We start from the raw sequence: 27,385 nt of genomic DNA, 5'->3' as shown, positions 1-27,385 counted from the left end.
TCAGTGTGGGAGCGGATGGTATCTTTATTGGCTGAGTCTTCCAATCTATGAACATGACACGTCTCTCCACGTATTTAGGGCTTTGGTTTCTGTCCTTGGCATTTCGGAAGACACGCCGTATAGATCTTGTACACGCTTCGTTGAATTTACACCCTAGCGTCTCCTCTTTTGGGGTGCTTATAAGTAGTATGGGATTTTAAAGTTCGGTTCCCTCACATTTGCTTCTAATATACATAATATTTACAACACGTATTATAAATACACCAGTGATTCGTGAGGAAGGCAGGTCTGTAGCCCTCTGGGGGCGTCCTCGCTGGGCTTCTGTGTCGGGGCCGTGATCCCCTCGGGAAGGGCCTCTCCCCCAACGGGCAGGTTGGTGTTCAGGCCGCGGCTGTCCCTCCCATGAGGTTTGCTCAAACTCAGCACGGAAGCCATCCAGGCCAGACCTCTCCAGGAAGGCTTTTAACGAAGGGTTCCGTGTCTTTAACGGATTCAAGACTTCTAATGGTTCCTATTTTGTTTCTTGTGTCAGTTTTGGTAAGTTTTTGTGTTTACTTTACTTGTGTTTATATTTTTGAGAGAGGGAGAGGGAGAGAGAGAGAGAGAGAGAGAGAGAGAGAGAGAGAGACTCTTAAGCTCGTTCCATGCTTAGCACAGAGCCGACATGGGGCTCGATACCACGACTCTGGGATCATGACCTCAACTGAGATCAAGAGTCAGACACTCAACCGACTGAGCCCCCCAGGAGCCCCAGCTGACTTTCTAATGTTGAGCCAACCTTGTGTAGGTAGAAGCAACCCCACTGGGTTATGATGCTTAGTGATTTTTACACATTGTTGGATTTGATTTGCTAAAATTTTGTTGAGAATCTTTGCCTCTAAATTCAAGAGAGATACTGGTCTGTAGTTTTCTTGTTTTCTGCTGTCTTTGGTTTTGAGAACCAGGAAATTCTGGCCTCAAAAATCTGTCAGAGAATGCTGCCCCTTCTTTGGTTTTCCAGAAGACTTTGAGACGAATTAGTGTTCATTGTTCCTTAAGTTATTGATAGAATTCTCCAGGGAAAGTGGAAGTTTACTTTCTGGTTACGAATTTGACCTGCTTGAATGGCTGTAGGACTGTTCAGATTGTCTTTTTCATCTTCGTTGAGTTTTGGTGGTGTGGGCTTTCTTTTTTTTTAATGTCTATTTTTGAGAGAGACAGAGACACAGACAGACAGACAGAGCAGGAGTGGAGGGGGAGTTGAGCAAGAAGGACACACAGAATCCGAAGCAGGTTCCAGGCTCCGAGCTGTCAGCACAGAGCCCAACGTGGGGCTCGAACGGATGAACTGTGAGATCATGACCTAAGCTGAAGCTGGACACTTAACGACTGAGTCCCCAGGTGCCCCTTAGTGTGTGCTTTTCAAGGAGCCGGTCCATTTCTTCCAAGGTGTCGAAGGCATGAGCGAGAAGTTTTCTGTGATATTCCTTGATGACATCTGTAAGGGCCCCGGGGTCTGATGTTGGCAGTTTCCGTCTTCTCTCGTCTTTGTTGTGTCAGTCTTGCTAAAGGCTTATCAATTTTACAATAATAAACTTTTATGCGAAAAGTAACAATGCTGCAATATGTCAGGCAAACGTGGCTTGAAAAAAATGTGAAAATGGACAGATACAGTAGCAGTGGCTACACTTTAGCACACTTTCCTGAATTTTTGACTAATCAAATTAGCAAAAAAAAAAAAAAAAAAAATAGAGAGGAACTGAGAAAGGTCATTGATTAAATTAATTAAGTAGGTCTAAATTTAAACTCTGTGCCCCACACTCAGGAAACAGGTTCTTTTCAAGTTCCCTTGTCACAAGTACTAAAACAAATCACTCTTCAGGGGAAGGTCCTCCTCATCGGGGAGGGTGACCAGCTGGTCCCGGTTTGCCCGGCACTACAGGTCTCGTGTCCTGGGAAGCCCCTCGGTGCCAGGACAGCCGGGACGGGTGGATGCCTCAGACGTTACCCAGGCAGGACTCACAGACCACAATATAAATGATTCACAATTAAAGCGTTGTCCCAATTCCCAGATAGAATTTAAGACATAACCTAACTGACAAAACGGAAGCCAAGACTGCCACCACAAAACGTCTAAACGCTAACATAATGAAATCTCTACATGTTTGCACTTACGGTCATGGCCGTTGGTAAACCCGGGAGGAAGGGCGTCCAGATCAAGGTGAGAAGACACCCGTGGCCAGGTGTCACATGTGAGTGCCACGTCGGCCGTATACCCCAAAACCACGTCAGGTTGCACGTTAAGTAGCTGGAATTTAACTCGAACTATAAAGAAAACAACCCAGAGGAAGTACGTGAAATAAAGATAAAGCAAGAGAACCCAGAAAGAGAGGAAGGTCGGCTGCCCCCACGGTGGCCGCGAGGATGACGGGCCGGAGAGAATGCGGGAGACCACATCCAGCTTCCCCTGCGCTTGGGCTGAGTACGGGGCGCAGAGACCCACGGGCCGCCCCCCCCCCCCCCCCCCGTTAGGAGACATGGTCACGGATGCATTACTCCGGTGCCACAAAGGAGAAAGTCCACGGGACGTCGCCCATCGCTTGTTTTGGGCGGGGTGGGGGTGGGGGGGAGGCTGTTCGTTACTTTACAACTTTTTGTCCTGAAATTATTTCAAACCTACAGAAAACGTGGAGGAATGACATAAGGAACGTCCCTTCCCCTTTCGCCCGGTTTCCTCAACTGGTATCGTTTTACTGCATTTCATCACTTTCTGCCCACGCGGACACACGTTTCCAAACGCTGGGAGTAAGTTGCAGACGCGACGCCTCTCACCCCTAAATACTTGCGCGCAACCCCAGCAGCGCTGTGATGTGGAAACCTTGCACCGTAAGCCCGCGGGCACAAAATAAGGCTCGGAGACTCACGTCGACGTTCGAGAAGAGCCGGCCCGCGCCATCGCGCACGCGGGGGCACAGGTGCCTGCAGGCAGGTGCCCTCGGCCCGCGGACGCGGTGGCGCTCAGCTCTTCCCCACTCCGCACTCAGAGACGTCTGCCACCCAGGGAGGCCTTCACGCCACGGAGACCGGCACACACCGGCAGGCAGCGTTTTGGGGTGCCACGGGGGGGGGCCTGCTTCCCGGCACCCCGCGGCAGAACAGCTCGCATGCGCACACACGCCCCACCCAGGGGGCGTGTCCGAGTCAGGCTGTGGGCCCCTTGTCTCCAGGCGGCGGCCCCCCTGGGGAATGGATGTCGGGAGGACTGGCTACAGGTAAAGGCCACCTGGTGGGGGCCTGGAACGCGGCAAGCGCCCCACAGACGGGCCCGTCATCATTTCAGGGGTCGGTGCTGCGGGCCCCCAGGCAGCCACGGGGAGGCCTCCACGGAGGGCGGAGGGCAGCTCCCCTCCCCACCCCCACCGGTGCCACCGCTGGGGGCAGTGAGGGCAGAGGAGCCCCCTGTGTGTGGGGACCAGCCACCCTGTCTAGGAGCACGGCCTCCCCTGACTCTTCAGGCAACACCTGCCGCCCATTTTCCAGCCGGGCGGGACAAGGCCCTGCCCCCACGGAGCTGGCGTTGAGTGGGGGACAATCAGCGAAGACAGCCAATTGACAGACTACATGAGGGCAGCATTACAGTGGAAGCGAAGCAGGTCTGAGGCGTGGGCCTGGCCACGTGGGAGGTGCACTCTGGGAAGCCCTCCCTGCAAACTTGGCACTGGTGCAGAGACCGGGAGGAGTGAGGGGGCGAGCCATGTGGATCCCTGGAGGAAGAGTCTTCCCGGCTGCTAGGACCGCATGTGCAAAGGCCCCGGGGCAGCAGCTGGCAGCATGTGTTCCAGGAAGGCAGGAAAGGAGATGACATCGGTCTCTACCGCTTCCTGTCGTCGACACCTCCTCAAGTTTTCCAGGGCAAACCAGGACACCAATGAACACAAGTGCTCCTGTCCTGCCTGGGTGGGAAAGACGGGGGCATCCCGAGGCTCTGGGGGAGCCATACCTCACCAGCACCTCACCCAGCACGTGGCTGCTGACCCAGGGGCCCTCCAGCCCACTCACCCGCTGAGGCACACACCACCTCCGTGGCGTGCCCCCTCGTGGGTCCACACACACTCAGACCACGTGCTCCCACGGTCCACAAGCCCACCCGACACTCAAATGTAAAAACAGCGTGCTTCACCCACACTAGCAACTGCTCACACCTTTGTATCCAGTGCTCCCCTGAGGCCTCACCCAGCCTGTGAGCACATTATCCACTGGGGAAACTGAGGCACGCAAGGTCACAGAAGGTGAAAGTCTGCACCTTGGGGAAGCTGGGTCTGGACCAAGGCCGGCGGCTGACACGTCTCTGCACGTGGGGTCACCAGACAGCACCCCCACCCCCACCCCCTGGTTCCGTCCACAGGACAGCCCCAGACTGGGTGACCCGCAGAGGCGAGGCTGTGCAGGGAGCAGCAGGCAAGCCAGGGTGCCCTGGGAGTGCCCCTCTGGCAGGTGAACCACCATAAACCCCGCGGCCCAGACAGCGCCAGGCGCCGCCCGGCCGGGGTCCTGGGGGCCAAGGGGGGCAGGTGTGACCCAGCCATTCACCGACCCGCTCTGGCTGGAGAGGCTGGGGTGACAGGGACTGAAGGCACGTACCAGGCCACTCAGGCAGCTGCTGCGGCCGGCCCGCCAGGAGCCCCCAGTGATGGATGAGGCGCTGGCCCAGCCGGGGTCCCCCGACTCAGCCCATCCATCAGGGTGACAGCTGGAGCCCCAGGAGAGCTTGGGGTGGGGAGGCATGGCGCGAGCCTCCGCAGCTGTGCACACAGGCACCCTGAGGAGGCGGGGCTCGGGGTCACCCTGGCTGTGGCCGCGGGTCCGCCTTCCCGACGGCCTGCCCTCCCCGGCCCTGCCCCGTGCCACAGGCCTGGTCTTACGTCCACACCTGTCCCCGCAACCTCGTCTCATTTCATTTTCAGAGGCTGTTCTGGACCCTCCCGATCTTCCCTCCTACGGGGACCGAGAAAGGGACGTTCGTAGACGGGCCACGGGCCTGGATCCCACAACCACACCCAGCCTGCAGGTGTCACCTGGCTGGACAACACGGCAGCTGCCACGGTGGCCACAGACGCCAGGTCCCCTAGCCTCGGGGGTGCGCCCCGCCCCCATCACATCACACGCTGGAGGGGAAACGCGGCAGGGAGCAGAGCCCGGCGGGTGAGGGGCTGTGTCCTCGTCCGCGGGGTGTGGGACTGGAGTGGGGTGCCTGCCACGCCCGGCGTGGGTGCCGGGGACGGAGCGCTGAGTCAGGCCCTGCTCCACGTGGAAGGACGCTGATGCGCCCTGCAAGGAGGAAACGAGGAGCCCCGAAAAAGGGCAGGAAGGTCTGATGCAGACCACGGCGTGGACGAGCCTTGCAAAGGCCGTGCCAGAGAGAAGCCACGAATCCAACGCTCTGCGACGTGAACCACCCGGAGCCGGCAAATCCAGACGGAAAGGGGGCCGGCGGGCTGGGGCTGGGGCGGGCCTCCGCTCGCGGGGACGGAAGTGTCTGGAGCAGGTAGAGGCGGTGGCCTGAACTGTGCAGTTTCCTGTCGCTTCGAGGGCCACTGGTGCGTTATGTGGATTTTTCGATTAAAAACACAGGTGTGGCCAGGGAAGGCCCCTAAGGTGGCAGGCGAGCAAGCCTCCAATGCGCAGGGGGCGCTGGGCGGGAGGGGAGCGGGAACTGCTGGCACCTCGGCAGAGGCTGCTAGAATCTTCCAGAAGCAGCCAGAGGTGTGTGGAGGACAGCCGAGTGAGCGCAAGGAGGCGGCAGGAGGGCAGGGCTTCAGGGGCCGTTCCTTCCAGAACCTCTTGTAGCCCAGGCCCTGTGGAGAGGGAGACCCAGAGCCTGGAGATCAGAGGCTGCCCTCGAGTCACCAGGAGCAACACGGGGCGGGGTGGGGCACTGCCCTGGGGGAGTAAAGAAAGCGGTGATCTGAGAGAGGTGCCATGTGAGGGGGTGAGGACCTGAGGGGGGTGACGACCCGAAGGGGTGATGTGCTCACGCTGGGCTTGACGGGCTGTGAGGTGAGGGCAGGAAACCAGAGCAGCCACCAGAGCCGGAGACGCAGGCAGGGGCCTTGTCCCACCACGAGCAGAGCTTTAGGCAGGGAGGTTCCGGACGGAGAGAGGTCTCCGGGTGGAGCCTGCACCTGGAGGTGACCGGGCCTCCACCTGGCATCCTGCAGTGGCCCTTCCTCCTTGTCCGTCCGGAGAGCGAGGGTGTGGAAGTCGTCGATCGAGTCCTTAAATCAGCGGTGAGAAAAAGGAGACACAGAGAAGCAGGGCGGGGCCCAAAGACACGGCTTAAGGGAGGCTTCTCGAGGACGGGCGGCCGTTGGCCCAGACGGGCACTCAGGCCTCAGCGGAGCGCGTCTGCGTGACCTTGGCCCTGAGCAGCCACCAGAGCCGGGCCAGAGTCTCCCCTCCCTCCGGGCCGCTTGCTGGCCGCCAAACCCGTGGGCCGTGGGGACGGAAGGGGCCCCGCGTCCACGGCCCCCTCTCGGCTGGAGGCCGGCCCGTCTCGCGCATCGAGGGCCCCACTCCCACGAGGCCAGGCGCACCCACCCGGCGCCTTCCCTGCGGCCCCGCCCGTGGTGGACCGTGGGCTCGAGAAGGCCAGGCCCTCGGCCATCTAGCTGGCGGCCGGCGCTCGGCAAGCAGCTCCCCTCGGGGACGGGCCGGGGCCGCGTGTGGCCACGAGGGGCGCCTGGTCAGGAGACCCCCTCCGGGCGGACAGGAGTTCCGTGGGAGGGAGGCGGCGGGGAGGGGGGGGCTTGAGTCCGGGCCCGGCTTCCGCGCTGGCGCAGCTCTGCTCGCTCCCGGCTTTCTTGGCTGGGGCTGCTCCCCGACAGAAGGGATGCGTGTTGTCAGGGGCGGGGGGCTCGGCGTGTGTGCGTGTGCGAGAGTGTGTGTGTGTGTGTGTGTTTAAAATACAAGAAAAGCCGCAGCGGCCGCCTGGCGACACTCGGCTGCGGGAGGCTGGCCGGGCTCCGTCCCTGCCGGTGCCTCCGCGCTGGCACCGTGGGGGCCAGGAGGGAAGGGGACGTGGACGCTTGCCACGAACGGGCGGCGGGGCGGGGCGCCTCCCGGGGACCGGTGGGCACGGGGGCCGGACTGGCAAACAAAACCCACCGCAAATCGCTGGCAGCCGCCGGGCAGAGGAGGCACGGAGGACTCGGCGGGGAGCAGGCGGACGGAGGCGGCCGCACAGGTAACGACGTGCGGGGCTCACGGGTGGGTGGCCGGCTCTCGGCGTGGACACGGGTCGCGTGGCCGGGCAGCTTGCAGGAGGCAGCGCGGGTGACCCCCTCAGCCCTGCCTCCCCCGCCGCCCCGAGGGCCTGCGGTTTCAGATGCAGCGGCAGAGTTGTCTGTCCCGGTGGCAGGGGTCGCTCCCTGCACCGAGGAATAAGGCTGGGCGGGCGGACTGGGCGGTGTGGGGGCTTGAGGGGACAGCCCAGGGTCCCCAGCGAGGCCGTGCTTCTGGCTGCGGTGCTCGGGCCCCTCCCGCTGGGATCCTGCTGGCTCTCAGGGCCAGGTCCACTCTGCGCCATTTTTGGAAGGTGTCCCCAAACGTCCTTGGGTGTCTGTTGTTTCCTCTTGAAGGCCAACCCAGGCGCTCAGCAGGGGTGGGGAGGATGGGTGGAGGGACACGCCTGGAGGAGCCGTGAGGCCCCAAGAGAAGCGTGTCTACGTCCCTCCCTCCCGTCCAGAGCCCCACAGGCTGTCTTGGCACCACGGTGTCTGCGGTGGGACCGCAGCCAAACGTGCCCATCAGAGGAGCCTGGGAGGGGGGGTGCCAAGGAGCCCAGCTGCCAAGGGCACGGGGCGGGGTGGTGGGGTGGGGGGGTGGCGAGCTGCCTGGTGGGGACAGCCATGCGTGCTGAGCAGAAGGGGCCAGGGCAGCGGGCGGGTGCCTGGCCAACCCTCCTGGGCAGGGGGGGTGGGGAGGGAGACAGTGCACCCTCTCCCTCCCGTCTCCAGGTACATCTGGGGCACAGGGGCAGGCAGGACGCACCCCCTGCCGCTGCAGGGGCTCTGAACCGGACGCCGTCCTGTGGGGTGCTCAGAGCAGCTGGTGCGGATCCAGAAAGAAGACGCCACACAGGAGGCCCGGGCACGTGCTGGGCGGGGTGTGTGTGGACACTCTGCAGGGCCTGTGCCCTGCGCAGGGGTGGGGCCCAGCTCTGCCGAGTCAGGAGGAGCTCGGGCTGCAGGAGTGGGAGAAGCTGAGTGCAGAGCCTGGCTGGGGCTACACAGCCTTGCCCTTGGAGGGCAGCAAGGGTCTGGGCTCAGATGCAGGGACATGGGGGGCGGGTACCCCGTGCAGGAACCCAGGGGACGCGGGATCTGGAGTCAGGTTGGTGGACACGGAATGCTTCAGGCAGGGCTCAGACCCCTGCAGACGCTCGAGCGGAGGGCAGGGGCTGGCCGTGAAGGGGTGAAGGGGCCCCAGAACCAGGGCTGGCGGTGTGCCAGCTGGGATTGAGTCTGGGGTCTGCCCCTTGGCAGGGTGGCCCACGGTCTCCAAGCCTCAACGTGGGTGGTTGTGGGCAGCCCCCCTCAGCAGGCAGGCGGGTGTGGACCAATCCTGCAGAAAGAGCGTTCCCACATCTTCTGGGACCACAGCCTGGCGCTCGTGCAGGTCTGCTTGGGACTTTGAAGGCTAGGTTGGGGGGGTCATTCCGTCCCCAGCCCCCAGGGCTCTCCAGCGATGGCCCCGACCCCCCTACCTGCAGGGCAGGTGCTGGCCTAGCCCAGGTGACCCCTGGTCCGAGTGCTCAGCAGGGAATGTGGGAAACCAACTGCCCCCGACAATGAGATGCCGGGACCCCGCCCACAACCGCCTCGTCCCAGTGGCCATGGGCCCGGGCTGGGTAGGGTGGGCAGCGGGAGCAGCGCAGTGGAGGTTGAAGAAGAATCGGGCCAGGATGTCCGCCAACACGTGGGCAGGTCTGTCCATGAAAGCAGGGTGGGTGGCAGGGAGAGCCGGAGGGACCGTGGGGTGGCCAGACTTGAGCCGCCCTCAGCAGTAGAGGCCAGCACCTCCACTCACCGCTCCCGGCCCCTCTGCCTCCAAATTTCACAGCCCTGCTTCCTGCACGGGCTCCCAGCTCCCCGGAGACCCCCGCCAGATGTTCCTGGTGGTCACCACACCGCATCCATAATGAAACGTTCGTGGAGCCTTCCTGCCTCTCAACAGAGAAGCCTCTGGGGCTCCCCACAGCAGGGAGAGTGAGCCGGGGCACCCAGCCTCCCAGAAGGGTCCCGGGCGTGAGCAGGTGCCTGCTCAGGAGAGGGGTCTACGGCTCCCTTCGGTCATTTGCTCCGGTGACTCAGGGCCCCTGACCCTGAGCCGACCGCAGCCCCTTCTGTCACCTGCTGGAAGTCGGTCAGTCGTCTGCCCGTCCAGTCACCGTCAGCTGAAACCTGTACGCTGCGTTCTGCACACAGAGCTCGGGCTTCACGATGTGTAGCAAAACAAACCGGACTCCCTGCTCTGGGCCACACACACGTGACGCCCCCCACGCGCTGGCCCCGCGGGGCATCCCCCAGGCCCTTGCAGGGCGCACGCAGCTGCGCCCACCATCTCCAGCCTCCGAGGGGCCAGCCTTGTGCCCTCACGGGTCTCCCTGCAGGCCCCTGAACTGCAACGGGCCCGGGTGGAGCCAGCTGCCTGAGGGGGTCACTTCTCCAGCCCCCAGGCCCCCAGCCCCTGCAAACTGCTCACCCAGGCGAGGCAGGGGCTCCATGGGCCCACATTGCGCCTGGAGGGAGGCGGGCTGCGGCACCGCCCCGACTCCCAGCCCCCCTGCAGCGTTCCATGCTTCACGGCTGGGGCTCCGGGCCAGGGCCCTCGGGGTGGCTGCCTGGGGAGCCCCGGGCAGTCAGACGCTCCCTAACGGCCCTGAAGCTGGCTGCCTGCTCCCTGCTGTCTGTCCCCGCCCTTCAGCACCTCTGTCCACACTCAGGGAGCCCCCCCTCCTCTCCCCAGATCAGGCTCCAGGCATTCACAACCCGCGGGGAGTGTGTCCTCACTGCTGGGCTGCTGGATAAGGCCGTGGGGCTGGAGGAGAGGAGGGCAGGGGGTGTCCAGGCCAGCGGCACTCGGTGGGGGCGGGGGCAGAGGGGTGTGGGGGGGGCTGCCTGCCGTGTGGTCTCTCCAGGCTCGTGTGGAAAAGAGGATGATGCTTCCAGCCACACTCGAGATCACAGACGCGGCGCCTGGCCCAAGTCGCCCCAGGAAATACCAGCTGGTGCCGACCAGGCTCCATTTAGCCAAAGCTGGCAACTGCTATCAGCTACCCGGGGTCTAGACGACCCCTGTGCCACATCTTCCCCAGGGGCCCCCTCATGGGGGACTAGGGGGCCCAGGGGCCCGATGCAACCTTCTAGTCCAGCGACCTTTATGAAGAAAGCGTCAGTACCTGGTTGTGCTGTTAGGAGGCATAGGGGCTTGGGACCCTAGAGAGCCCCTGGTTGGGGGCCCGGGGTGCTGTGTGAGCCCCCAAGCACGGCCTCACTCCGCACCCCACACCTGGGGGTACAGAACATACCCCTCAAACGCAGGAGGCTCAGGGAGGAGGGACAGTCTGGCAGGGCTCCGCCTGGAGGGGTCCTTGTGCTCCCGGCCTAAGGGTCCAAGGAAAAGTCGGCCTATGGCAGGTCTTTAACAAAATCCTCTGCCTTCCTGCATTTGGTGCCTCTGCTCAGGGAGGGCTGGGGGGGGGGGGGGACAAATGGCTCCCCTGAGATCTCCACTGAGATCCCCACAGGGCGCAAGGAAGCACGGTCATGTGAGGGGTCGGCCGGGCCCCAAGCTCGCGTCTGCAGGTGGCAGCTACGGGGAGGCTGTGCCCACCAGGGCCCGAGTCCCGCCCCCGGGGCTTTCCCGGGCAACGTGTGTCCCTCATGCTCTCGGGGTCCCCACTTGGGAGACTCTGCCCATGGGCCTCCCCTCCCCCACTCTGCCTACCTACAGAGGAGGGTCCGGCCCGGGACTCCACGTCAGAGCCATACCCCCCTGTCCTGGCCTCTAGACTGAACCTGGGTGGACTAAACTGCCTGCGATGCAGAGAACTCTCACCGCTGGGGGCAGGGAAACACTTGGTAACAGTGCCATTAACGGAGCCAAGCCTTAGCTCTGCCCAGGGGGTCTTGTCTAATTGCTGGGGAGGCAGGCACGGGGACTCAGAGAGAGGTCAAATCACCTCCCCAAGGCCGTGGAGCTGGAGGTGCAGAAAGGAGCTGCCAGAACGGCAGGCCCAGAGCCCTGCGCGTGGCCACCAGGATGGGCAGAGGGGAGCCAGGGCCCTCCCCCAGGAACGACGCCGGTCCTTCAAGGTCACGGTCCACGGGTGCAGTGCCGGTGCCCTCCCCCGCGCAGGCGATGGGCTTGGGCCAGGGTGGCGGGGGCTGGGGGGCGCAGTCAGAGGAACCAGAGGGGCCACATCCCCTTCCGCTCCCCAGCCGCGGCCACCTTCCTCCCCTCGCTGCCGGCGAGGTAATAAGCTACGCGTGTAGTGTCGGAATAACACGCGTTCGGCAGAACAAATAGTGTTAATTTGCGGTGGGGGCAGCAGCTGCGCCAGAATTAACAACCGCGTGTGGGGGATTAGTGGGGCCATGCGTCACCGTCAGAGGGACAAGCCCCGACGAGGGGCGGCCTCACATCTCCTGGGAGGCGGCTGTTTCCGGGAACCTCTCCCCTCCCGAGACCCCTGCCCAGAGTGCCCCGTGCCCATCGCTGAGCCCACCCAACAGTGCCGCCCAGGTCGGGAGTGGGGTCAGGCACGGCCTCCGTCCGCACCTCCAGGAGCCCAGGCCGCCCGTGGTGGGGCAGGTGGCTCAGCCCTGTTTCAGACACTGGCTCACCGGCCGGGCCCCCCAGATACACCCGGGGCCAGACCGCGTCGGACCTCGTTCTCAGCTTCCTCTCCCTGAGCCCTCCATGGCCGCCCCACCTCTGCTCCGTCCCTCCTTCTTCAAGAGCCTCCCCAGCCCGAGCCTAATCAATCCGCCTACTTATTCCTATTCATTACCCGCTGTCCGCTGCTCGGAGCCTGGGGTCCCTATTGATCGGCAGAGATGTTGGCGGCTCCGAGATGCACCGCTTCTCCCAGGCGACTTGCCTTCCTCGGCCGCCCGTCCATGCGGCTCGCGAGCGCCTGCCATGGGTGTCGGGGAAGGCTGCCATCACGCATCCCTGCCCCAGCGCACCCGGTGCAGATTCAAGGTCCTCCGTCCATCCTTGTCGCTGCTGGGGGGCCAAGTGCGCTTGTGCACCTTCCTGATCCTTCCAGCTCTGGGAATCTGGGCCGTGCCCCGGGAGGGACAGAAAGAGGCAGGTGTGGGGGAGGGGGAGGGCCTGGGGCCTGCTGCTGCTCCTCGCCAGCCCGAGGGGCCCAGGATCTTCCCACCGTGCTTTCTCTAGCCCCGGCCTCCCCCTCCCCTGTGGGGAGGAGGGTTCCTCTGGATTTGTATGTCTGCTCTCAGGGGCCTGCTGCTGAGGTCACTGCTGGGCACTAGAGCCTTCGGGGAATGCCTGAGGACGTGGCTCGACCCAAGCCATAGCCCCGGGCCCAGGACCCAGGGCGTGCACTGCCCAGTCCTGTGTCCTCCAGAGCCTGGGTCACACCTCTGATTCCAGGTGAGGAAACTCAGAGCGGGGATGGTCTTTCTCCTCTGACCCCGGATCACCCAGGGCCTCAGGGCCTCGGGCAGCCTGCCGGCCTGTCTCCACCGTAAATTGCCAGGCTGGGCCACCCAGCCACCCATCTGACTGCTTCAGGGTCCTTATAACCTCCTGGGAGAGGCGAGGGTCTCTAGTCATTGGAGCCCCTCACCCAGGGGCGTCCTGCCACTCTGGCTCGTCAGCAGATGTTCCAGGGCGAGGGCTTGCCAGGGGCTTGGACAAGTCGGGGCACGCTGTCAGCCTCCGGGAAATCAAACCCCACACCCAACACATATAGGTGCAGAGCAGAAGTGGCCCCAGGAGTTCGGGGAAGGAACAGCGGCCCTGGGGGTCCCCTGGGAGCAAAGGCTGACGGGGGCAGTGGAGGGAGGCTGCAAGGATGGGCCAGACCTCGCGGGCGGGGGGAGGAACCAGCCCTTCAAGAAGAGGACAGAGGTGTGGCCCCTGTTCACCTCCTGAAACCCATCTGCTTCCGGCTGACTCTGTTCACCCCTGGCCCCAGGCGGCCTCCAGGCCCTCTTGTCTCCTGTGGTACGAATTCCTACTTTGCAGAAAAAACATCTTTCTGGGATGAGATTCAGCCTACAACCACAACACATAGGACGGTTTGTGAGTACTGCTCTGCTGCGAGAGGGGTGGAGGTGATGTTCCCACAATCACCCCTGCCCGTCCTGCATGGAGGCCTCTCCCTGCAGCGAGAGGGCTTGTCCACCACAGCCTGGACCTCGCTGTGCCACACCCGGCCCGGCTCCCGATGGCAGCCATCACCGCAGCCCCCCACTCACAGTCCCGACCGCGGGATCCTGGGGGGCGTGTTTGCAGGGTGGGTTGTGGGTTTGGCTGATGGGGAAGAGGGGCGGTGTGCAGGGTCTCTCCTCTCCCCTCTCCCCTGCCTGGGGCCAGGAGGTGCAGAGGGTGCTAGTCCCCGCACCTCTTCCTGAGCCCGGGTGGCCGCGGTCACTGCCGGGTCACATCTGTGGGGCACACGAGAGCGGCTCCAGATGCACAGAAGGGCCGCACGCACACACGTCAGTTTCCTCCGGCGCCCTCTTGGCGCCAGAAGCCGCCTGTTCGTTTGAATGCATAATTAGCCCGAGCATTCTACCTCGCTAATTTCGAGGCAGGGGAAGGGAGTGGAGGGGTGCAGGAATTTGCATATTAATTTAGCCGAGGGAGAGAAAATTGTTTACCACTTCCTCCTCGCAGAGGACTTAACTCTTTCCTGTTTGCTGTCTGGAGCCGTGTGGGAGGGCCCGCGTGGGGCACAGCCAGCCCGCCCCAAGGCCCGAGTCCTCGGGGCCAGGCCGCCCGTACAGGGGGCCTCAGGGGCCCGACAGTGCAGGGACGGGTGCTCCTGGGGGTCTGCTAATGACCCCCACCTCCAATCTTCAGGAACTGGAGATACCTGGGCCTTTTAGCCGCCCCTGGTCTCCATCCACTTGGTCATTTAGGCTACAGCCTCCACGGCACACCAGATCCTGTGTCAGCACAGTGCTGGGGGCCACGGTGGGTACGTGTGGCTGCCTCCCCACCAGGGTGACAAGTCTGCACTCACTGAGGGGCGGCAGAGGAAAGCTACAGAGAGCCCTCCAATGTCAGAGGGAAGACGAGCTTTCACAGGAGTGGTCAAGGCAGCCTTCCTGGAGGAGGTGGCATCTGCCCTGGGCTCTGGAGGAGAAGGCTTTTCACAGGCAGAGGAGGACGTCCCTCCAAGTGACGGAGCTTGTGACAGTAAGGGCCAAGGGGGCAGGAGGCACTCGGGAGACGTTTGGGGAGCTGGGTCCTTTGTTCTGGTCGGATTCAGGGCTTGTGAGATCTCAGAAAGGCCCTGATGAAGGCAGAGCGAGGCCAGTGCCCTGCACTTGACCGCGTCACCGTGTAACTGAGCCTTCATCTTGCTGTGAGGACACTAACGACTCCACAGGTGGTTGCGGCCTGGAGTGGGGACGCCCGGCGCCCCCAGCACGGTCCTGTCTTCAGCAACACTGCTGCGTGCTGTGGCTGAAATCCCCACGCAAAGGACAGCAGGGCATCCGCTTGGAAAAGTCTGGAACATCGAAGTGACCAGGCAGCTCCAGTTTCCCCAGAGACCATGTTTAACAGGGGAGACTTGTAGGCAAAGGCCTCATCTTCAGTGTGGCAGGGACAGGGGCACACAGCCGGTCCCTGTCCCCCAGCCCCATGAGCACCAGACGAGTAGCCACAAATTGCCCGGGCCACACCTGCCCCACACTGCAAACCTGGGTGAGGGCAGCCCACTGCCACACCCGACGGCAGCTAGCAGCACAGCTGCACGAGGGCATCGCCCGGCATCTCCTAAAGTGCACAGACGCCACCTGAACCGCAGCTTGGGAATTAGGACGGAGGGCCCTAATCCAGGCCAGGCCCCGGCCCTTCTCAGAGACTCTGTTTCTCTGCACCACAATAGGCCTGGCCTCATCCGGAGCCAGGGCAGACATCACTAATCGATCACAGCGCCTTCCCCATGACCCACAGGAACTCCGGGGAGCCACCGGCTGCCAGCTGTTTCCTCCTGGAGTAGATAAGCTCCAGGGTGCTCCTACCAGGGGTGATCTACACCCCACACGCAGGGGTGTAGACTCCTCGAGAAGTCACGTGGCTGCCAGCACGGAGGAGAACTGGGCCGCAGACCCAGGAACAGCCTGCTCCCGCCAAGCTTTCTTGCAGCCGCCAAGACCCACGGCAGCTGGTGAGTGGTGCACTCGCTGGGCTGCGCCTGGATGGCTGGCCACCCTCACCAGATGGGAGATGTGCTTCCCGGCTCAGTAGGGCACCAGGACCAAGAACATGGGCCCTGGGGTCACAGAGACTTGGGTCCTGGAAGGGCTGCGCTCTGCAGCTGGCCATCCTGTGGCCTGGAGGAGATACCCCAGGGGGATTGTGTACCGTGCCTAACAAAGCGGGTGCCAGCGGGCCCCACTGCTCAACCGCAGAGCCTTCTGCTCAACCGCAGAAGCCCACGATGACCAGAGCTGCACAGCCACAGGCCGTGACGATGAACACAGGGACATGCCCCTCAGCACAGGAGGCCCGAAGACACGGGGTGTGGTGAGGTTAGGGAGGGACAGCGGTAGCAGGATCAGGGACATGATGACATCCAGAAGCAGACCCGCTGGCTGTAGGAAGGAGGGCGGCTGTAGGAAGGAGGGCGGCCCCGGGGCACCCACCGTGCGGCCCGCAGGTGACGAGACACCCTCAGAGCCAGTGCAGGTGAGTCAGGGCCTGGACAAGTGCTCGGTTCCCCAATGCAGCCAGACCCCTCACCATGGACTCCTCTGCTGGAGGGGGCCGGGGGGCTCTCACCCCACTCAGGAGAGCTGTCAGGACGTGGCTGAGATGGAGGGAGGACGGAAACAGGCCAGCACACAACCGGTGCAGAGAGGCTCGGCTCTCCAGGTACCACCCTGTGGGGACTCAGCCTGGCAGCTGGGGCTGGAGGGGGGGTAGCTCCAGGAAACTCAGGAAAGACACCCCACTGCCGCACCCCTTCTCGGCCAGGCCGTCCACCACCAGCCCTCCTCCCAGGGAGTTGAGAGGAGGGGCCGCCTTCTGTGTGGGGGTGGGGCTGCTGGAGGGCTCCTGTCTGCAGGGCGAGGCCCGAGGACCCCGCGGTACAGCCCACAGGGCTTCTCAGGGTGGCCTCGAGGCACCTGCTGAGAATGCAGATCCCTGGGCCCACGCAGGCCCAGTGAACCCAAAACCACCCTCCAGGGTCCCACTGGCTGATCGCTGGGGCCCTCCCAAGGTCCTTGCCCACCCAGGGTCCAAGAGGCTCCCTGTCCTGCACGTGTCCCTTCAGGGAGCCTGGCAGACAGAACAGCAAGGCACTCGGGGGCTGAGCCACGCAGGGCTGAGGGGCGTGGCTGGGGGCGGGGGGATGGCAGAGCACAGACCCTGAGCGTGTGGACGCGGAGCAGCTGGGTGGGGGGGCTGTGGCTGGGTTGCCCCTGGCCCCCGAGAGACCGAACCCAGCCAGTGGGGTCTACCCAGCGGTGGGGCGGGTGCCCTGGGAGGGCGGGAACCCTGGGAGGGCGGGAACAGCTTGCTCGGGCCCCTGCTGACTCCGCTCGTGCGAGTGAGCCCGGATGGCTCCTTTGTTTGGATCCGTGGGCATCGTGGGCTGGGTCTGGAGGTAATCGTCTCCCTCCCGCAGCTGGCTGTCAGCTCACATCTGTGAACCAGCTTCATTTTCACCGTCATTAACAATCCCAGGTCTGACAGGTAGGGAAAATCCCACGTAAAAACAACAACCCAGGGACTGGGCACAGCTCTAGCAGGAGCCCACCCTGCCCCTCACCACTTTGGGGTGGGCTGGGCTGAGCTGCACAGGTGCTGACCCGCCTCGAGCGCACGGCAGGGCCAAGAGGAGACACAGAGGCGGAAGGCACGCGGCACGCGGCAGCGAGGGGGGCACAGGGTCTAGCGTGGGCTGGGTGCCGCTGCGGGCGGCCCCCCACGGCCAGCCCCACTGACAGATGAGGAAAGGAGACGCGCTGTGTAGGACACACAGCTGGAACCAGACGCTCCTCTCTGACCTCTGGCTGGAGACCCTGGCTGCTGTCCGCCTCCCTGCTCCTCTGTGTGGGGCGAGGTGTGTGCCCACGGGGGTCCACCAGGGCCCATGTGTGTCTCCCCGGGCACTGGAGGAGGGTCCCGTGCCCCCCTGAACTTCCAGGAGCACGATACACGGCAGGAAGCGGGGTGGGCACGCCTGCTGTGGAGCAGGAGGGCGCCGGGCCGGGCGTGCACGGTGTGACGGGTCCCACAGGTCACCCTGGGCTCTGCCCCCGCTTCATCGGACCAGACCCTGGGCAGTGTTAAGCGCTCGGGCCCCAGGGGAGCCCGCCCTCCCTTCTACCTCTAGGGGGCTGGTGCAGATGCTGGACAGCAGGCCCCACGCCACAGGCCTGGGAAGTCTGTCCTTAGCGCCCACCACCCAGAGACCCTCCCACCGCAGGGTGGCAGTCCCAGGTCTCAGGCCTTCTCTGCTGCTGTGCTTGGCCTGGTTTGGGCTGCTGGGGGCCCGGGTGAGCCTGGCCCCACAGACAGCAGGGACCTGGGCTGGAGCCCGAGGTGGCTCAGAGCCCCGGTCTCTCCCCAGGGCACCTGCGCTCATGTGGTTGCTGACACCTGGAAAGAGTTCACATAAGGTTCAGGGGGGATGATGCACCGTCCCAGGGCGGCCAGCCCCCTCCTGGGAGACGGGGGCCCTCTGCCAGGCCGGGACCGCGGCACCACCGGCTCAGCCCTGGCAGCAGAGGGGTGGAGGCCCGGCGCGTGCAGGGTTAAGCGCTGATTATAGCTTTGTCTCTGCGTCGGGTGCATAATGTGCTCATTTGCATACTGCAGTGTGCGCTCAATTAAAATGAACTTTTAATTTCTTCTAAGTAAATTACTTCTTGCCAGTACGTGACGCGCACAAATGTCAGAATAATGGGAGAGCCTTAATGAGCTGGGGAGTGGAGCGGGGTGGGGGGCCGCTGGGAATAACCCCAGGAACACGCATGTCCACACGCTGCACGGCAGGCACACGGACGGACGCACAGACCCATGGCCCACCCAGCACACTCCCCCTCCACGCACGGGCCCGGGGCAGGTGCGGCACACAGCCCCACTCCCTGCGTGCCTCCAAGCGTGGGCACACCCACTCACACACACGAGATGCACACAGACACAGATCCAACCTCCCTTCCTCGGGCTTATTTATGTTACGAAGAAGGAAGTAAGTGTGGAGGACTTGAAACAAAGAAACAGAATCCAGAGGCTGTTCTGCCCGAGGGGTGTGGGGAAGGGAGCGTCGGGCTGCTCTGGGGGCAAGTGCAGGGGCAGTGTGGGGGCAGTCCCATGGCTGTTGCCCCAGAGACAGACATCGGCCCCGACCGGCCCAAGCCCGGCTGTCCGCAGCCTGAGCCCTGATCTCCACCATCCCTCCTTCTCCCTGCATTTCCTCCACGGGACAGCCGGAGAAGTGGGCGCGAGAAGGGATGCGCTGCCCTGGGCAGACGTAGGGACGGGTCGGACTGTCCCCAAAGCCTGTGTCTTTTAAGGGATGCGCTGCCCTGGGCACACACAGGGACGGGTCGGTCTGTCCCCAAAGCCTGTGTCTTTTTGCCTTCTCACCCTTCAGGAGTCCAGACTGGAGAATGTTAGGGAGCAACAGCCTTCCACTGGCCCTGCACAGAGGTGTCAGGGACAGGAAGCTGATACCGCCCCCCCCCCCCAACTCTGTGGCCCAGCTCAGATGGCTTCAGCACCTTGGAGAGGGCTCAGCTTCATCAGGGTCTCCGGAGAGGCTCTGGCCTGGGACCGGAGTCCCGCACAAGTCCTGTCCTGTCCAGAGGAGGCAGCAGACGCACGGCGCTGAGCCCACACAGACGTGCCGTCAAGCGATGGCTCCAGTCCTGAGGGGCCGAATGGCCACCCAGCTGTCTCCTCTGAACCTGCCTGGGCTGGGGGCTCCCTGCCACCCAGTGACTGTGACCAGTGGCCATGCCGCGGAGCCAAGCAGGAGCCTCTGCCAGACACGTGCAGAACGGCCACTGGGATGCCTTGTGGGCGAGCGCCCCACCGACTGCAATGCTTGAGTCTTGGAGCGAACACCCTTCTCAGGTCCTGGGAGGGTCAAGGAAAGATGGGAGACGTGGATAATGAATCTCAGAACATGCGGACAGGGCTCCCCAAGAGGATGCAGCCAACCAGCCGACTGCGGGCACCTGCCCAGCCCTGCGGTGGCTCGCGCAGCGTTTGAAGAGGCTCGTGGTCCTGCAGGGAGGGGCACAGACATCACTGACAATTTGGGACAAATATCTACCCTTTAGTGGGTGGTCAGGAAGGGCTTCCTGGAGGAGGAAGGCCTGAGTATGATGCATCAGGATGAGGACTCATCAGGGGAACGCAGGGGTCACGATGGGCCGGGCCAGGGGAGGGCTTGTGTCCAGGCGTGTTGGAGGCTGAGGTGGGAGGGGTGAGAAGGAGCTCCCGGCAGGCTGGAACAGCTCACGGGGGCGCGGGGCACACTCCTGAGCTCCTGAAAGGGACATGTTGGAAATGACCTGGCTTTAAGATGACAGGAAGGCCCAGCGTCCGTGGGGGGTGGAGTCAGAGGCCCTGGGGGTCCGAGGCTCTGGTCAGAGCCTCCAAGTTGGCCGTGGGTGATTCCTCTGGATTTGGGGATATACTGAGAGGGTGGTGGGTGCTGTATTAACAATAACTTGTCCTTGTGCACAGGTGAAGGGAGGCCAAGGTGGCAGCTAGTGGGAGGGCAGGGGCCTCCAGGGACACCTTCTCCTCCTCTGATGTACCCAGGGCACCCAGGGCACAGATGGAAGGCCCCGCCCAGCTCTCATGGGACAGGGAGTGAAACTGAGGCCAAAGTCCAGCCCAGCCTGGTAGAGGGCAGCGTGGGGGAGGGGGGAGGTCCGGCCAATAGGGTGGGGGAGGGCCAGGCTGCCAGCGTGGTGCAGTTGGACATGATGTCTCTGCCGCGCAGTCTCCAGAAAGGAGGCAGCGTCCTGGTGTCAGAGGTCCTGGCAACGGGCCGACGCGACGGAGGGACACCAGAGACGTACAATGGACAGGAGAGGGACGGAGAGAGAACAGAGCTGGGAGGCTCAGTGACAGGCCCGCCCGATGCCTACTCACTCCCCCTCCTCTGTCCGGGACTCCCACTGGGCATTCACCTAGGACCAGCCAAAAAAGGTGACAACGCACCGTCACCAAACCTGCACCGCGCGGCTTCCCTGCCTTTGCTCCCGCGGTCCTCGCACCTGCTCCCATCCCCCACTCCGGCTGACAGACCGAACCCCTGGACCAGCTGCACCGCTGCTGCCCGGAGCTGGGCCCCCCACCAGCAGAGAGTAGTTCTCGCTTCTAATCTGCCACCAAGTGATGTGACCGGGCCGCCCACCCTCCCCTTCTGCAGTGCGGGTGCGGGGACACCCGCAGGGCCCAGCGGTGCGTGCGCCTACCTAAGCGGAGGGCAGCAGTGTCCTCCGCAGGGGAGAGGCACTCTCCTCCCTCAAGCGGCTGTGCCTTTCAGAGGACGCATCCCACCCTCGGCCCCCTTCCCCCATTTTTCGTGCCAGTCTCTTCCCCTGGATGGTTCTGACAATTACCACTTCCCTGGCAGCTGGGCTGTGTGTGCATGTGTGTGTGTCTATCTGTGCACACGAGGTGACTGGAGCCCAGCGCTGAAATTTACACTGAACCACAAATTAATTTCATAATTTTTTCCTCTAATTATGCCAACATCTGCTGCAAAGCCAAGCTGTGCACATGCATTTTAATATCTTCTCCCCCTTCTCCCTCCTCGTAGCATCACTGTCTGTCTCTGCACTGAACTTTTCAATAATTATCACCAAGAGAAGATCTCCACTTCCATTTCTCCTGTCTTTCAAGATGGGGAGAGACAGGAGAGAGAGGCACGAGGAGGGACAGAGAGAGGTGGGGGGACCACGGAGGAAAGGTACAGACAGAGAGGGCAGGGGCAAGACAGAGAGAGGTCTGTGCGCCACAGTCTCTGAGCCGTGGGGTGGGGCTGGAGGGCGGCTGATGGTGACGTCTGCAGGGGCGGGGACAGAGAAAGGGGGAGCCGCACACCTGCAGCCAGGGGTGTGCCAAGGGGGCCGCAAAGGACTCTGCCGGCCCCCCTCTTACTGACAAGCCACACGTCTCCGTCTCCCGAAAACCAAGAGGCAAAGTACAGTCAAACCAAAGTGGTTTTCTGTCTCCTGCCAGCGGGGACAGAGCCACATGAGGCTATAGGGACACACCGGCTCTCACCAACTTTCCTGAGAGGCCAGTCCACCCCCAGGCAGCGTGCATTTGGCCCAGCACCTTCACTGTGAGATGTCCTGCCTGGGTCCCCAACAGGAGGGTGGCCTGACCCGCGTATGGGGGCACCCACACCTTCCAGAGGCTTTCCATGTCCACACCAGGCTGGCTGAGGCCCCTCCAGCCTTGTACCTCACACAGGGTCCCTGGGCGGACATACCTCACTTGTTCCCTTATTTCACCCCATTCACCCCTGTCTCAGAGCTTTGTGAGGGGCAAGGCTTTTTTTTTTAATGTCTTACAGAGAGAGAGAGACAGAGACTCTTAAGCAGAGAGACAGAGAGAGACAGAATGAGGGAGTTGTAAGCAGGTTCTTTGCTCAGCACGGAGCCCAATGGGGGCTCAATCCCATGACCCTGGGATCGTGACCTGAGTTGAAATCAAGAGTTGGATGCTTGGGGCGCCTGAGAGGCTCATTCGGTTCAGCATCCAATTTCGGCTCAGGTCATGATCTCGCAGTTTGTGGGTTCGAGCCCCGCGTCAGGCTCTGTGATGACAGCTCAGAGCCTGGAGCCTGCTTCGGATTCTGTGTCTCCCTCTCTCTCTGCCCCTCCCCTGCTCACACTCGGTCTCTCTCTCAAAAATAAGTAAACATTAAAAAAAAAAAAAAAGAGTTGGGATTTGTAATCGACTGAGTCACCCAGGCATCTTGAGGACAAGACATTATCTGCAGCCCCCGAGCCTCACACATGGTTGATGTTCAGTGATTTCAGTTAAATAACGAGTAAATGAATGACATAATTGAAGTGCATCACCAAACTTCCCTCATACAGAACACAAAGGGGCTGATCTCTTGCGGCCCAGGGTGCTCACCCTCACTGTTGTCAACGTCCACCCCTCCCCAGCCTGAGAGAGCAGTCCCTCTGCATCCGCAACAGTTAAAACAGAACTACGCTTATCGAAGCTACGACGCACCAGGTACCACGAAGTCTTTCACAGAGCACAGTGCGGAGCCCCTGACCGTCCATTCGCTTGCTGTCCAGAGAGACCGTCCCCGAGAAAGTGACGAGGCTCCGGGCGGGAAAGCTCCCCGCCCCAGCTTCCCGCCTGGAGCCATCCCCAAACCGGCACAGGAAAGAGAGCCCCGACACGGAGCAGAGGAGCCGGGACACGGAGCAGCGGTCGCAGAAGATGGAAGAAACACAGGGTCGTGTCGGGGCGCTGAGGGGTCTAGGAGCACAAAGGAGGACGTGGCACAAAGAGGGAGGCCCGGAAATCCGCACACCCCTTCTCTGAGCCGTGGCACAGGAAGCCGCATCCGCGAAGGGTGGGACTTGACAAGACCTGGCACAGAACCACTAAGGGCTGCGAGTTGACGGGAGTCTGGAGTTGGCACAGTGCCGGGTCCGGTGCTGGGAGACACTGCAGTCCAGACAGCTGGGGGCACAGACCACACCAAGCACCCCGCACGGCATGTCTCGGAAGCAGAACCGTCCTGTCCCTGCTTGAGGTCCCGCCCTAACAAAGCCCAAACCGAGCTTGGACAGATTGAGCTGCCAGAACAAAACTTAATGGTCTTTCAAGAACACGACGTGTCGTAGGCCACCGACCATACAGGATCACAATGTCCAGCATACAATACAAAATTATTAGAAATGCAAAGAAGCAGAAATATTAAACCAGGAAAGAAGAAAGAAAAACCAGTCAATGGGGCAGACCCAGAGATGACGTAGATGTCGGAAACACAAAAGAAATATTTCAAACAAAACAAGATATGCGTGAAAAAACGGAGACTCTCAACAGAGTGGAAACCACAAGGAGAAAAAGCTGATGGACAATGTAGAACTGAACAATACAAATCCTAAAAGAAGAAATTCATAGGACGAGTCTAACAGCAGATTGGACTACAGAAGAAATGACTGGGGAACTTGAAAATAAAAACGTTCCATAAAAACAATCCAAAGTTAAACACAAAAAGGGAGGTAAAGTCTAAAACAGCAACAGTCACACAAAAGACTCTCAGGGACCTGTGGGGCAATAATACCACACGGTCTAAAACACATAAGTACACACACACATACACACATACGTGCTATGGAAAGGGAGCGGAGCTGAACAATATATGTGAAGAAATAACTGAAATTTTCCCCAATTTGGTGGAAAATATCAACCCACAAATCAATAAAACCTGAACAGCATGGACACGTAAGACAATTATCTAAGAACACGCTAAAATCAAAGATAAACAGCCCAGCTTAAAAGCAGCCAGCGAAAAACAGACACATCAGACGCCAGCGAACAGGAAAGATACATGGTTGACTTCTCATTGGAAACGCTGCCAGCCACAACACCACAGAACGCATCTTTAAAGCGGTTAAATAAAACTGGGAACCTAAAATTCTATACCCTACAAAAAAGAAAAAGTAAATAATGAAGTGGAATGGGGGTAATTTCAACTCATCAGGCAGGTATAATAGTCATAACGCAGTACGCATTAATGAGAGCTTCAAACTAAGTGCAGCGAAAACAAACAAATCTACAGGGAGACAGAGACAAACCCACAATTACAGTTGGAGTTTTCACTCCCTTCTCAGTGACTGATTGAGTGTGTGGACAGCAAAATCCGCAAGGACATAAACACATAACACTGTCAACCCACGTGAGCCAACATGACCTAACAGGGCACTCGGCCCACTCAACAAAACCAGGATATACCTTTTTCTTCAAATGCACGTGGATTGTTCACCATAACACATGTCAATAAATTTGAAAGGTTTAAATTAACACAGAATATATTCAACTGTAGTAAAGTTGGAAATCAATTGCATTAAGATACGTGCAAAATTCCCTCAAACGTTTGGAAATTAAATGACAAATTTCTAAGTATGAGTATGATGAATCACAAAGAAAATTAAAAAATACTTTGAACCAAATAATAATGAAAACATGACATGTCAAAATTTGTGGGATGTTGCCAAAACAGTGCTTAAAGTAAAAATCACAGCTTTAAATGCCTGTGTTAGAAAAGAAGAAAGGTTTTTTAAAAATGATCTAAGCTTTCGCCTTGAAAATCTAGAAAAAAGAGCAAATTAAGCTTTAAAAAGAAGAATCCAATAAATATCAGAGATCAATAAAATATAAATTAAATAATAGAGAAATTTTTAAACCTGAAGTTAGTTCTTTGAAAAGATTAATAAAAATTGATGAACTCCTAGTTAGATTACTCAGGAAAAGAGAGACACAAAAGACAAAAATTTCCAATATCAGGAATGAAAGCTAGCACATCACCAGAGACCCCACAGGCATTAGGAAATAAGAGAATATTACTAACAACTTTATGCCAATAAATTTGACAACTAGTGGAAATAGGTAAACCCTCTGTTGTTTTTTTAATTTTTTGTAACATCTATTTATTACTGAGAGACAGAGAGACACAGAGTGTGAGCAGGCAGAGAGAAGGGGAGACACAGAATCCGAAGCAGGCTCCAGGCTCTGAGCTGTCAGCACAGAGCCCGACGCGGGGCTCGAACTCACAAACTGCGAGATCATGACCTGAGCCGAAGTCGGTCGCCTAACCAACGGAGCCACCCAGGCGCTCCAATAGGTAAACCCTCTGAGGGACAAATTACCAAAACTGACACAAGAAAAAATGGAAACTCTGAAAAGTCATATATCAGATGACAAAACGAATTCATAATTAAAACCTTTCCCACGCTGAAGTGGCAGCTGTCTGGCTGCGGGCAGGGTGAGTCTTGGGGTCTTGCTGAAGAACCGGAAGCACGGAAAGGGTCTGTGCAGGCGGCGAGGTGCTGAGAATCCTGAAGCCACCTACACCTGACTGCAGGTACCTTAATCTGCCTGGCTGTTTGTACATCCATTTCCTCACTCACAACAACTTCACTTTACACATGAGAAGAGGCTCAGAGAGATGCTGTTTCTTGCCCTCTCTGGGTGCCCAGGGCCCAGAAGGTTCTTGGAGCTGCCTGGAGCTTGCTTCCTGCACCTCCTTTTCCTTCCCACTCCTGAGCCTTTGAGACAAGGACCGAAGCCCCCATGATCTGTGGAACCAACCTACGTCTTCAAAATCAACATCTTGCAGATATCCCCTCTTGTTCCCTGGACTTAGTATCTTGTTAAATCTTTCATAATAGGTTCTCCCGGAGATCATGGACTTCGTAATACAAACACACACATGTACACACACGTATACGGTGACGCGATCCATCCCCAAGCCAAGCTGCTTGGACAGTGGTGGGATGGCCATGTCAGGACGACAGGCACACCAGAACTGACCTGGGAACTTCAGGACAAGCGGTCCACCTGAACGGGCGATGTGACCACATCCTTGCCGTCTAGAGGGTTACCGGCACACAATAACCGTCCTACACACGGTCACGCTCTGCACCGTGATCTTGAGCTTGCCCGCCACCCCGGCGAGCAGGTAGCAGGTGGAACCAAGTAGCCACTATTATTATTCCTGCCTCAGGCAGGTCGACTGATTTTTCTTGAAGCCAGAGAGTAGGGACCCATTTCAGGCCTATCACGGATTTCCCTGAAAGTGCCTTCCTCTCCTACCATTTCCTGAAAAATCTGAACGTACAAATGTAAATCTATAGTTGACAAATTCTTCTCGTTTCTCTTTTTGCCGTCAGTGCCAGGAAGTTCAGAACAAAACTTCAGGCTGATTTGGGGTCCGATAATCTACGAATCACCTTGCCGTTTCTATTCACACAGTTCAGTTGTTTCTTGCATTTCCCAAACCCTCTTCGGAAGCAGATGGGGATCCAGTTATAAATAGCATTTTTAAAGGAATCAATCTGTGCGCACAGGTGGACCTCACAAGGCGCCAGCCAGTCCTGCCCAGCACCGAGTCTCCTGGAAAGGGCCTTCCCAGGGGTGTCTACACTGCTGGAGTGCCTCTCCTGAGTCACCTCCATCATGGGCTTCTTCCCTGTGCAGAGCTGGTGGGCGCGTCTGATACAGTGCGTGGAGCGCTGTGTTAGGAGCCAGGCCACCTGAAAACTCCAGCCTGCAGGGATGAGACTCGGGACCCTCCTGGGACCACCGTCCCCCACCCTCTGCAGAGCCCAGGCTCCGTGAGCAAGAGGTTCGATGGCACCCCAGGCTGTGGACCCTTGTGGGGACTCCACTCACTGGGCGGCCCTTCCCAGTCCTGGCTCTGGGCCCCTTCCGCCGGCAACACCTTTGCCCGTCCCCCCGCCCCGTGGAGAGCAAAGACACTGCCGAGGGACCCCCTCCGGGTCCCCCGCAGCAAATCCAGCATCCCCCCCCCACCCCCACTCCCAGAGCACCCTGCGTGCGGGCCTCAATCACAGCTCAGGTGTCATTCCGCCTGGACCCTGGTGAGTTGTGAACATGCCTGTGTCCTGGATGGCCACGCAGGGGCCCCGCACAGCACGGAGCCTTCCAGGACCCCGGTCTTCTTACCTGTGGAGCGAGGCTGCCTGCGTCTCGTCTCTCCCACGGGGAAGGACGCAGAGGCACCTGCGGACTGAGGCCACCATCCCCGAGGGAAGGATGGCGAGGAGCAGAGGACCGGTCACGTCGCACCTGGACTGGTTGCTGACAGCCAGGACCTGCAGGCTAATTCAGGAGACTCCCGCCCTGCAGCCCACCTCTTCGCACCCCGCCCTCGGAGACTGACTATTTTGTTATTGTTGTTAATTCCTCACCAGGTGGAAACCCGCACTGTGGGGCTTAATTAAGCTCAGCCAGCTGTTGCCGAACATGGGCATGTGACGCGTGGCAGAGCCGGGCTCGAGCAACAGAGTGGGGAGGGCGAGGGGTGAGGAGCAGTGGGTGCCTTGGGGGCCCTGGGAGACCAGCAGCCCAGGCCCAGACGGAAAGGGGTCTGAGTCCGGGGGGC

General features: G+C 60.4%; 1 protein-coding gene across 1 annotated transcript; it reads right to left on the bottom strand.

The window, feature by feature from the left end:
- Window positions 1-1,301: 1,301 nt before the first annotated feature.
- On the bottom strand, window positions 1,302-7,794 carry LOC123577782 (formin-like protein 5). Its single transcript, XM_045440010.1, has 2 exons — window positions 6,015-7,794; window positions 1,302-5,834 (listed from the first exon to the last, which is right to left on the bottom strand). The coding sequence occupies exon 1, from the start codon at window positions 7,562-7,564 to the stop codon at window positions 6,644-6,646; it is 921 nt and encodes a 306-aa protein (XP_045295966.1). The 5' UTR covers window positions 7,565-7,794; the 3' UTR covers window positions 1,302-5,834; window positions 6,015-6,643.
- Window positions 7,795-27,385: the final 19,591 nt, after the last annotated feature.

This window comes from Leopardus geoffroyi, chromosome E2 (genome assembly GCF_018350155.1).
Source record: "Leopardus geoffroyi isolate Oge1 chromosome E2, O.geoffroyi_Oge1_pat1.0, whole genome shotgun sequence".
NCBI classification, from domain to species: domain Eukaryota; kingdom Metazoa; phylum Chordata; class Mammalia; order Carnivora; family Felidae; genus Leopardus; species Leopardus geoffroyi.
The sequence above is the reverse complement of the archived record's forward strand: the minus strand, read 5'-3'. Positions and strand labels throughout refer to the sequence as shown.